At 52.6% G+C, this 9,794-nt stretch overlaps 4 protein-coding genes across 4 annotated transcripts; 2 read left to right on the forward strand and 2 right to left on the reverse strand.

Annotated features, from left to right (window-relative positions):
• Nucleotides 1-324: 324 nt before the first annotated feature.
• N7468_007167 (uncharacterized protein) lies at nucleotides 325-2,006 on the forward strand (the record flags this gene model as incomplete). The annotated part of the gene is made up of 2 exons (XM_058476463.1): nucleotides 325-571; nucleotides 622-2,006. 2 exons carry the CDS (start codon nucleotides 325-327, stop codon nucleotides 2,004-2,006), a joined length of 1,632 nt encoding a protein of 543 aa, XP_058329353.1.
• Nucleotides 2,007-2,855: 849 nt separating this feature from the next.
• On the forward strand, nucleotides 2,856-3,263 carry N7468_007168 (putative lactoylglutathione lyase (Glo1); the record flags this gene model as incomplete). The annotated part of the gene is made up of 1 exon (XM_058476464.1): nucleotides 2,856-3,263. The coding sequence occupies one exon, from the start codon at nucleotides 2,856-2,858 to the stop codon at nucleotides 3,261-3,263; it is 408 nt and encodes a 135-aa protein (XP_058329354.1).
• A 173-nt stretch (nucleotides 3,264-3,436) lies between these two features.
• On the reverse strand, nucleotides 3,437-5,811 carry N7468_007169 (CCCH zinc finger and RRM domain protein; the record flags this gene model as incomplete). Its single annotated transcript, XM_058476465.1, has 6 exons — nucleotides 3,437-3,802; nucleotides 3,873-4,431; nucleotides 4,478-4,847; nucleotides 4,917-5,486; nucleotides 5,549-5,667; nucleotides 5,747-5,811. The coding sequence occupies 6 exons, from the start codon at nucleotides 5,809-5,811 to the stop codon at nucleotides 3,437-3,439; spliced, it is 2,049 nt and encodes a 682-aa protein (XP_058329355.1).
• A 774-nt stretch (nucleotides 5,812-6,585) lies between these two features.
• On the reverse strand, nucleotides 6,586-9,438 carry N7468_007170 (elongation factor 2; the record flags this gene model as incomplete). Its single annotated transcript, XM_058476466.1, has 5 exons — nucleotides 6,586-6,603; nucleotides 6,666-9,100; nucleotides 9,190-9,247; nucleotides 9,354-9,369; nucleotides 9,431-9,438. The coding sequence occupies 5 exons, from the start codon at nucleotides 9,436-9,438 to the stop codon at nucleotides 6,586-6,588; spliced, it is 2,535 nt and encodes an 844-aa protein (XP_058329356.1).
• Between the last annotated feature and the right edge of the window lie 356 nt (nucleotides 9,439-9,794).

The following is a 9,794-nucleotide window of genomic DNA, read 5'->3' on the forward strand; positions in this document are numbered from 1 at the left end:
ATGGTTGAAGGTAGAAAAAACGCAACGCGTCGGAGGTTCGGGTGGGGGTGCGTAGCTCGGCGGTGTGCGTAGCTCGGTGGTGGACCACGTTAACTAAATATGCGGTGCCTGTAATTTTAGAACTTCCAGAGTTTCATATTTTTCCAATCCATACCGTATTTTACAGACCCCTTTCTTCCTGCATGCTCCAACACGTGCCGTGTCTGTAGCCATTCCCCTGCCGGTGGAATGACATCGAATCATTGCAACTTCACCTGACCCACAAGTCATCACATTGCAGCCCCCACCACTTCTATTTCCATCCAACCAGGACTACGTGTCGCAATGGCCACTATCCGCCCGGCTGAATTTCCCGATTTCAACGTCATAGGCCGCCAGAACGGGACTAAGGGGGAGCTCGATGGGCGCGAGTTTCTCACGCATAGTCCTCCGGACCTCCCCCCCCGCCATCGCATCCTAGCTCTACTTGGCACAACCGACATAAACGATCAAGCTAGCCCAAAGGAAGATGGATGGTTTGTGTCCGACTTCTACCTTTTCCATTATCTCTTGGCCCCTGCATTCCCTCAACGTGAGTCTGCCCTGGTCCTGCTGTCATTCGTTCTCTGCTAACCGTATGAGTGCCGCCAGCGCCTAACCAGATCTGGTTGACATGTGAAGACCCCGAAAGACTCGTCTCCAAGTACAAGGAATATCTTCATGGCGATTCACAAGGAGACCGTCGGGCGGTGCTTGACAGTCAGAGACTCGCGGGTATTTATCAGGCTGGAAATTTGCGGGTTGTGCCGAGAAACATCCTCCTCGAGCGATACCTGAGCACTCTACAAGAGCAAGTTGCTGAAGCATCCCGTCTTCAAGAGCATCTTGTCCTGTTCATATTCGGCCACGGAACCCCGAAGTATGATGTTGAGGTTGGAGGGTCAATACTTCGTATAGGAGACTTGCGCCGAGTGATTCGAAACAGGCCTCAAGTGACCTTGTTTACCACCTCATGTTACTCCGGCGGTTGGCTAGTGATCCCCGACATCAGACAGCAACAGCTTAATGTCACAGCAATCGCAGCAGCTGGTCCACGCAGCAAATCCTCATCGTGGCCCCTCAGCGGAAGTATTGGACAAGCCAGCGGTAGCTTGGCCGCATCAGCAATACTACGCTGCCTGGTAGATGCTGAAGATGACATTCAGGAGAGGTTCGAGCACCCGACATACATACAACTCGCGAAGTCTATATATGACTGTGTGAAAGGGATGGGATTACTCGGCGACAGGCAGCAAATCCACTTCTCTGCGGAAAACGATGAATGGGAGACAAGCTATCAGCCTCGCCTCGGTTTGCCCCTTATGTCATACAACGAAAAATGGCAGTCCCTGCGTCAGGTTCCCCCATCGACATGCGCGGCAAGTAGCGAGGTGGCTAGAGCTGGCGGACGGCGGCTCAAACGTCTTCAGTATCTCGCCCAAGAGTACTTTGCCTCCAACCCTGGTGCTGACAATGCCGCTCCGAATATCGGCTTGCATAACTGTCTGAAACAAGTTCTTAATGGAGCCAGCTACCCAAAAGAAAAGGTGCATGAATTGACGGAAATCACCGCGTATAGACTCGGAGCTATGTACGAGGCCGATTACTTGCGAGAACAAATGGGGCTCAAATTTCAGTCGATCTTCGATATGGACCCAGAGGACCGAGAGCATATAATTAAAACCCCACTCGAAAATCAGTTGGCGCTGAAAACATGGTCATTGCTTATCTCGCGCGACATCAATACAACTCCCATTGGGATTCGCCGACCGTATTCCAAGCCTCTACAGTACCTTACACTTGCTCTGGTGGACACATATAAGTCCTGGGAGGAAATCGAGGGGCAGGTGAAGGCTATGGCCGACATGAAAAAGGGGTGGTACCAAAATATCTACAAGGCATGGAAGGGGCATCAAATCGCTAATGATGAGGGGGTAAGGAGGAATCTACGTGCTTTCTTGGAGGCACTCAAGAAGATTGGACATTAGTCCCTCTTTATTCTTATTGAGAAGATTAGCTCTATTGTTTAATGCGATTAGCTCTATTGTTTAATGCGATTAGCTCTATTGTTTAATGCGATTAGCTCTATTGTTTAATGCGATTAGCTCTATTGTTTAATGCGATTAGCTCTATTGTTTAATGTGATTAGCTCTATTGTTTAATGTGATTAGCTCTATTGTTTGATGCGATAGCCGTGGCCCAGCAACGTTACGAGTTTCCCTCTTCGATAGCTAGTAGCTTCGTAGGTTTAGTACAATGTATCTTCATCTTACCTAGCAAGTCTGGCGGTGATTGTGAAGGGCTAAAGTAAGACTTGATTCAATCTATACTAGGCCACGAACTGTGTTCGATAAACTTAAGGAGTTCAATGCGCCGGTCCTCCGCTATTAGTACGCCAAGGTCACGTGTCCTACGTGATCAACACCGGGCCCTGGCCCGTGATAATAAATATCTAGATTGGATAGATAAAAAACTAGTTAGCTATCTAAGTTTTATATAATATTTAGCTATTCGAGTATCTACAACCATGATAACTATTAACTATCACCTAGAAAGATTAGATAAATCTTCACCTGTTTTAAAAAGACCCTAGGATCTTACGCAGCCCTTGTCTATACATACAAGAGAACCCAAGCTCTATCAATTTCCTACACTAGTGTATGATACTCTCGCCGGATTCGATTGGGTCCAAACTCACCTAAAGCCATCAAAGCTCGGGATCTTTGGCTCACAAGTCGGAGGCTCGTTAGCTCTTATGCTCGCCTTGACAGAAGCACAGTCTGTCCACGCTGTGGCAGCAGCCTCGCCCATATACGACTGGTCAGATTCCTGTGTTGATGCGGACGAACGGGCTGTTAGAGCTCTTCCATATCCATGGGACGGAGAAGGAGGGGGCTTCAAGGGAAGGTGGGACGTCGACGGGCAATGTTCCGCCGAATCTGGGCTTTGCGCATTTGGGGTTCTCAGTGCCGGATGTGCAGGCGGCTGTGGAGCGATTGAGAGATGCCGGGGTGGAGATCTTGAAGGATGTCGGTGTTTGTTCGAGGGAGACCGTCCCTTTGAGTGAGTGGGAGGCCGGGAGGGGTGTTGGAGTTGGGGAAATTCACGAGAAGTATGCGTGGTTCTTTGAGAAGTTTGCTATGGTGGCTGATCCGGTGAGCATGCTGAACTTTGTCTGTGGCGAATGGGGGTCGCTGACGTTTCTGCAGGATGGGTATATGATAGAACTAACTCAGAGTGTCTGAGAAAGCGAATAAACCCGGGACCGCGCACTCACGCTACGAAAAGCATTAGGGGAAAAAAGTCATTGGTGAACATAGAGGGGATTCAACAGGAATCCGTTTTGAAATTCCTAGTAGACGGAAGTTGGCCTGTACAAGCTAAAGAGATGAACGGGACACAAGGGGAAAAGAAATCACTACCAGGCGTCATCCTCAGCAACATCATAATCCATCGGCTCGCTGGGGCCCGATGGCGCGGCCCCATTAGCAGCAGCACTGGGAGGTGCGGGTGCAGATGCTGTTGCAGAGGAAGGTGCGCTCTCCATAACTGTATCTTGGTCGACAGTCGGTCCATTCCCATTCGCAGTTTTCGCTTCCGTCGAGGTAGGTGTCGGTGACGCAGCAGGCAAGTTAGGCATCCAGGACAGCTGAGCATCCCCGGCATTTGGGTTCTTCCAGGAACTGACCATAAACTTCTCAGCCTGGTACCGCTCTTTGAAAGCCACGATCACAGAGCCGGGCTGGTCAGGGTTTGGTTCGATAGACTCATAGCCACCGAGGCCCTAATAAAGATAGTTAGCGAGTCAACAGATGAACAACGCGATCGGCCTGGGACCGTAGGATAAAACGTACAATGAGATGCTGGCGCAGTGCCTCATCTTTATCCGAGTTGAGCTCGACGCCAGGTACATTGATGCGTCGTGGCCGGTTATCCAGTCGTAAGACACCGCCACGGCCACGAGGCGCAAATCCTCCTCGTCCGCGATATCCTCCCCGGAAGGAAGGATCAAATCCGCCACGTCCACGGAAGCCGCCTCGAGCACGGAAGCCACCACGGCCACGGAAGCCACCGCGAGGAGAGTTCGCCGGATCGAGTCCAAGGGTCTGGGCTTCGGCTTCGAGGGCAGCGAGTTGTGCGCGGAGTTTCTTGGTTTCTTCACTCACATTTTCATCCGCGGGGGCTTCGCCGGTTCCTGTAGTGGCGTCACCAGCATCATTGCTCGCTGAGCTCCCGAGACGTTGGAGAAGACGGGCCTTCTCTTCCTGCTGTTTTTTGATGAGTTCTTCACGCTGACGTTCCAGGGCCTGTTTAGCTTCTTCCGTCTCTTGGCGCTTCTTCAAGCGTTCCTCGTGCGCCTTTTGCTTCTCTTCTTGCTGCTTTTGGAATTCTTCCTTGTTAAATGCGGGGGGGCTCGGATTGGGGCTCGCCGTTCTTGTGCGTGTCCTTTGGCTTGTACCAGTAGACCTTGACGAAGCGGTTATCAAAGATAACCTTCGGGCTAGACCACGCTTGCTTGGCCTCCGCATAAGTCTCGTACTTGACCAGCGCGAGCTTCTTGTAGGCCTGCAATGTAACTTCTGTGATGTTGCCAAACTGTGAGAAAAATTCGCGCACAGCCTCCTCCGTAAACTTGTCATCAGGAATTTGCTCGACCACGATAGTAGTAATAGAGCGGTCTTCATTTGGTCCTGCAGACGAGAAATCGGACCGGCCGCGTCCTCGTCCACTGTTACCCCCGCGGCCACGGCCCCGTCCTCTATCCCCGCGGAATGAACCACCGTCCCGATTTGAGTCGGTGGCTAAAGATGCGGTCTTGGGGTCATACTCTGTGTCCAAGGTTGTTAGTAATGATTTCTTCTGGGGGGGGTGATCACATTATCCAAGGCGTATCTTACCGTCACCTTTGCCAGCACCCTCGCCATGCGCGTAAGGGCAAGCACCACCAAGGTAGCATATGCCCTGCTGTTCATAGAATGGACACGGCTGCCCCGCCATCTGCTCGGAGCCCGGCTGACCAGCAATAGGCGGCATGCCAGGCATACCAGGAAACCCCATTCCCTGCATGCTCTGCATCATCATAGCTGCCATAGGGTCACTTGGGTCGAAGGGAGGGAACCCAGACATCATGTTGAAGCCAGGCGCCTGGCCAGGAAACTGCTGGGAGGACTGGCCATGACCGCCACCATTCCAGTCACCGCGGCCGCCGCGGCCGCGGCGCGGAGTCTTGATGGCGCGGTTCTGCTGCATGTTATTTCCAAGGTCTTGCTCGCCTTGGAATCCTTCTTGGTACGTGCGCTTTCGATTGAAATCATTGCGGGGGCCTGTGGGCGCGTTGAATGGGTGCTGGCTTCCAGGCTGGGGAAAGTTCTGCGCGGGTTGCTGTGCGGGGATTTGAGAAGTGGGAGCAGGCTGGGAGTCCTTGGGGCCGAAAGAGGCGAAGAGCTCATCCACAAAGGGCTTTGTATCTATTTCAATTGGATGTTAGCGATAGTCGAGATTGAGGAAGGGGTAGTAGTGGGTGACGTACGTTCGCGCAAAAAATCCTCCAGGTTGTCGATGGAGATCTGGCGGATTTCTTCGTCCGGCGCATCAGAGCTGATGAGCGCGAGGACGTAGTCCGCAAGGACATCAGAGTCTGCGTCAGAGCTGTATGTCGTTGCGCATAACAGTCAGCCATTACATGCTCTTGCGATATTAGATTGGGCAGCCACCGAGATGCACTCACATGTCCTCCAATTTCTTAACCACCCATGACTTCACGTTCGCGGTTTCTTGCTCTGTGAAATGCATCGTGAAGGTGGATTTGGCGACCAGTCGAGGCCAATCAAGGTGTTTGTAAAAACGGATTCGTGCCCACTCTTGTCTCAGAGACTGGGAGTGGGAAGCAGTAGGAGGCTACGCAATTGGAGGAAGGCTTGCGATTTGCCTGGGCGTGTAGACAATCAAATGGGGGACCTTCTGAGACTGTCAAGTAAGTTAAATCAGAAGAAACCACCTCGGGCCATGGTAAGGAACAAAGGAGTTTGAGACCGCAGATTTGAAAACGCGACGCAGTTCATATCATCACGTGACTCTATCACTATCGGTTGGTGTCCATTCTCAACTTCCGCCAATGCTTGGCCGAAGCACACAATGAATGGGCTTTGTATATTCTGATTCTTAGTCTTATGTCTACAACTACGCAGTATAATCCATGATTCTTATGGATGGACTCAGAATGAAAGAACTACGAATCTACGATGTTGCCAGACAGCTCGCCAAGCATACCAATTTGATTTCATATCCAAGCTGGTAGCTTGACAGAAGCAAGAAAAAGACATGAAGCAAAACGGAAAAAGCATGGCGATCATAAAACGAGTATGGAGACAAAGCAACCAAGCTTTTCAAGAGAGCCCTGAACAACCCTGAAAAGTTTTCTAAAAGGACGGCGATAATTGAAGCAAACCCATCGGCGGGTGTTGAATTTTGTTTGAACTAGGAAATTGTATTGCATTCATCAATTTCATAAAAAGATATTCCACGCGATGACTGGCAGTGGCGCAATCTGGTTGGCGGTGACCATTTTTACAGCTTGTCGTAGTACTATTGGAGCAGAAGTTAGTAACTGGTGGATTGGGGACGAAGGGATCTAGTTCAAGACTTACGTTCTCGTATCCAGGAACAACCTCCTTGAGACCCTTGCGCTTGCGCATCTCGGTGATGACCTGGCCAGGCTTGGTGGTGGGGTCCAGAGGGGAACCACCGGGCAGGATAGCCCAGTGGTCGAAGACGGACTGGGGGAAAGCTTGACCACCGGTGGCGGAACGCAGGTCGGCAGGGAAACCGAAGGACTCGTTGACGGGCAGGTAGGCCTTGACGTTGAACAGAGGAGTACCGGGACGCTGCTCCTCGGAGTAGACGTGACCACGGCGGCGGGTAAGGACACCGTAGATACCACCCATGGCTTGCTCGGGGACCTGGATCTCGACGTTGAAGATGGGCTCGAGGAGACCGGGGTCGGCAAGCATGGTAGCGGCGTACAGGACACGACGAGCAGTGGGGATGATCTGACCACCACCACGGTGGATAGCATCAGCGTGCAGAGTAACATCAAGGATGTTGAAGCGGACGGAACGCAGGGGCTCCTCAGCAACGGGACCCTCACGGGTGGCCCACTGGAAACCGGAGACAACGGAATCCTTGATTTCGTTGAGGTACTGAACGGCCTTGGTCTGGTCAACCAGCAAGTTGGCACCGGTGGTGTCGGGGCCGAAACACCAGATCTTACGGGCATCGGTAACATCCCAGCCGTACTCGTCAGCCATCAGACGGGCACGCAGCTTGAAGTCGTCACGGGGGCTGATCTTGCCGGACTCAATGGCGAGGGAGACCTCCTCCTCCATGGGCTGGGCAGTCAGGTACAGACGGTTGTGCTTGTTGGGGGACTTGGACAGAGCGGTCATGCTGGACTCAGCAGTGACGGTCTCACGGTAAGACACAACGGGGTCGGAGATACGGAGGGGAACACCGGCGTGATCCTCCTCAAGATCCTTCAGGCAGATCTCAAGGTGGAGCTCACCAGCACCAGCAACGACGTGCTCACCAGACTCGTTGATCATGGTCAGGACACAAGGGTCGGACTTGGACAGACGCTTGAGACCCTCGACCAGCTTGGGCAGATCTTGGGCGTTCTTGACCTCAACGGAACGCTGCACGACGGGAGAGACAGAGAACTTCATGACCTTCAGGTTGTGGGCGGTCTCGTCGGTGGTCAGAGTACCAGACTTGAGCAAGAACTGGTCAACACCGACCAGACCGACAATGTTACCAGCGGGGACATCCTCGATGGGCTCGACGAAACGACCCATCATGAGAATAGTACGCTGGATGGCCTTGATGAACAGGTCCTCCTTCTTGCCAGGGACGTAGTTAGGACCCTGGATGCGGACCTTGACACCGGACTTGACGGTACCGGCGTAGACACGACCGAAGGCGTAGAAACGACCCTTATCGGAGGTGGGGACCATCTTGGAGACGTACAGCATGAGAGCAGCCTTGGGGTCACAGTCACGGATACCAATGCAGGCAGCATCGTCAGCGGGACCCTCGTACAGAGTCTCAGCACGGTACTTCTGGGCAGTGACGGGAGAAGGCAGGTGGATACAGATCATCTCAAGCAGAGCGTCGGCAGCAGGGATGAACTTGCGCATGACAACCTTGAGGAGAGCCTTGCCCTCGAGGTCCTTCTCGTCGCTGGCCAGGGAGATCTCGAGCTTCTCGAGGAGCTTGGTGATCTCATCGCGCTTGTTGTGGTTGACAGCAGCGAAGATCTTGAAGATGGGGTCGAGAATGAAGCTGTTGAAAGCACGCTCGAGGGGCTTTCCATCGGCATCAGTGTCGCTCTTGGTCCACTTCTTGGTCTTGGGGTTGAAGTAGTTGTCGCCCCACAGACGCTCCAGCATCTTCTTGCGGTCAACACCGAACTTCTTGGCGTACTTGACGGCGAACTGGCGGACGGTGAAAGCCCAGCCGTGAAGACCGGAACCGAAAGCAATGGTACCTCTGTCGGGGTAAACCTGGACATCACCGAGAGACTTGTCGAAGTAAGTGGCGATGATAACGTTGACGGACTCGATGGTACGAGAGAAGGACTGGTAGAGGTCCTCCTTGGAGACCTGAAGCTCGAGAAGAGCACGGTCGACCTTGTTGATGACCAGAACGGGCTTGATACGCTCAGTCAGGGCCTGGCGCAGGACAGTCTCGGTCTGGACACAGACACCGGAGACACAGTCGACGACGACCAGGGCACCGTCAGTGACACGCAGAGCAGCAGTGACCTCGGAGGAGAAATCAACGTGACCGGGGGAGTCGATCAAGTTGATCAAGAACTCGTGACCATCAACCTGCTGGGGAATCTCCTTCAGATCCTCGGGGTCGGGGAACTTGGCGTAGAGGGAGATAGCAGTGGACTTGATGGTGATACAACGGTCCTGCTCATCGGGACGGGTGTCCATGAAACGGGCCTCACCAGCCTTAGCAGCCGAGATAATACCGGCACGCTGGACCAGAGAGTCGGAGAGGGTGGACTTTCCGTGGTCGACTGTAAGGAGAAAAGATTGGACGTTAGTCCGTCGATCATCTTTGCATATTTGATGCTGTTATCTCCAGCGGAGAAAACCATATACATACCGTGAGCAATGACGGACATGTTCCGGATGTTAGCCCGGCGGTCCATCAGAGACCGGATCTAATCAAACACATCTTAGTTAGTTTCGAATCAAATATCGTGAGGTTTTCGACAGGAGAATCTCTGGTAATTCGTCCAGACGACCCTTGGGAAAGTATAAACACACCTCCTCAATTGTGAAGCTGTTGAGAGATGCATGTTAGCACGTCTTCCCATTTGGGGGGATAGCGAGGGGTAACGTACTTAACCATCTTGACGGTTTTTTCCTCGGTCGAGGGGTATTATTTTTGGGCGGAAAAGAAAACAGAGGCAGGGAAACACACAGATGATCAGGACCAAGGGACCAGATCAAGCAAGCCTATGTGCAACTGCTCCGAGGGAGATGGAAGAGAGAAGGAGAAGAGGAGGGGGAGAGGAAAAGTGGGAGAAAAAATTTACTGCGAGCGAAAGTGGGGACCATTTTCCCAGTTTTGCCCCGCTCCGGGTTTGTGTGCGTCTCGCATCCTCCGATTAGTCCGTGTTGCTACGACAATCCTATCCTACTGTTCAGGTTTCTCTCCCTCTTACGAGTCATCTGAGATCTGACTCTTTTTCTCACAGAGCTTTC

The sequence above is a fragment of the Penicillium chermesinum genome, assembly GCF_028974085.1.
Source record: "Penicillium chermesinum strain IBT 19713 chromosome Unknown utg000005l:1.0-4115287.0:1.0-4118363.0, whole genome shotgun sequence".
NCBI classification, from domain to species: Eukaryota; Fungi; Ascomycota; class Eurotiomycetes; order Eurotiales; family Aspergillaceae; genus Penicillium; species Penicillium chermesinum.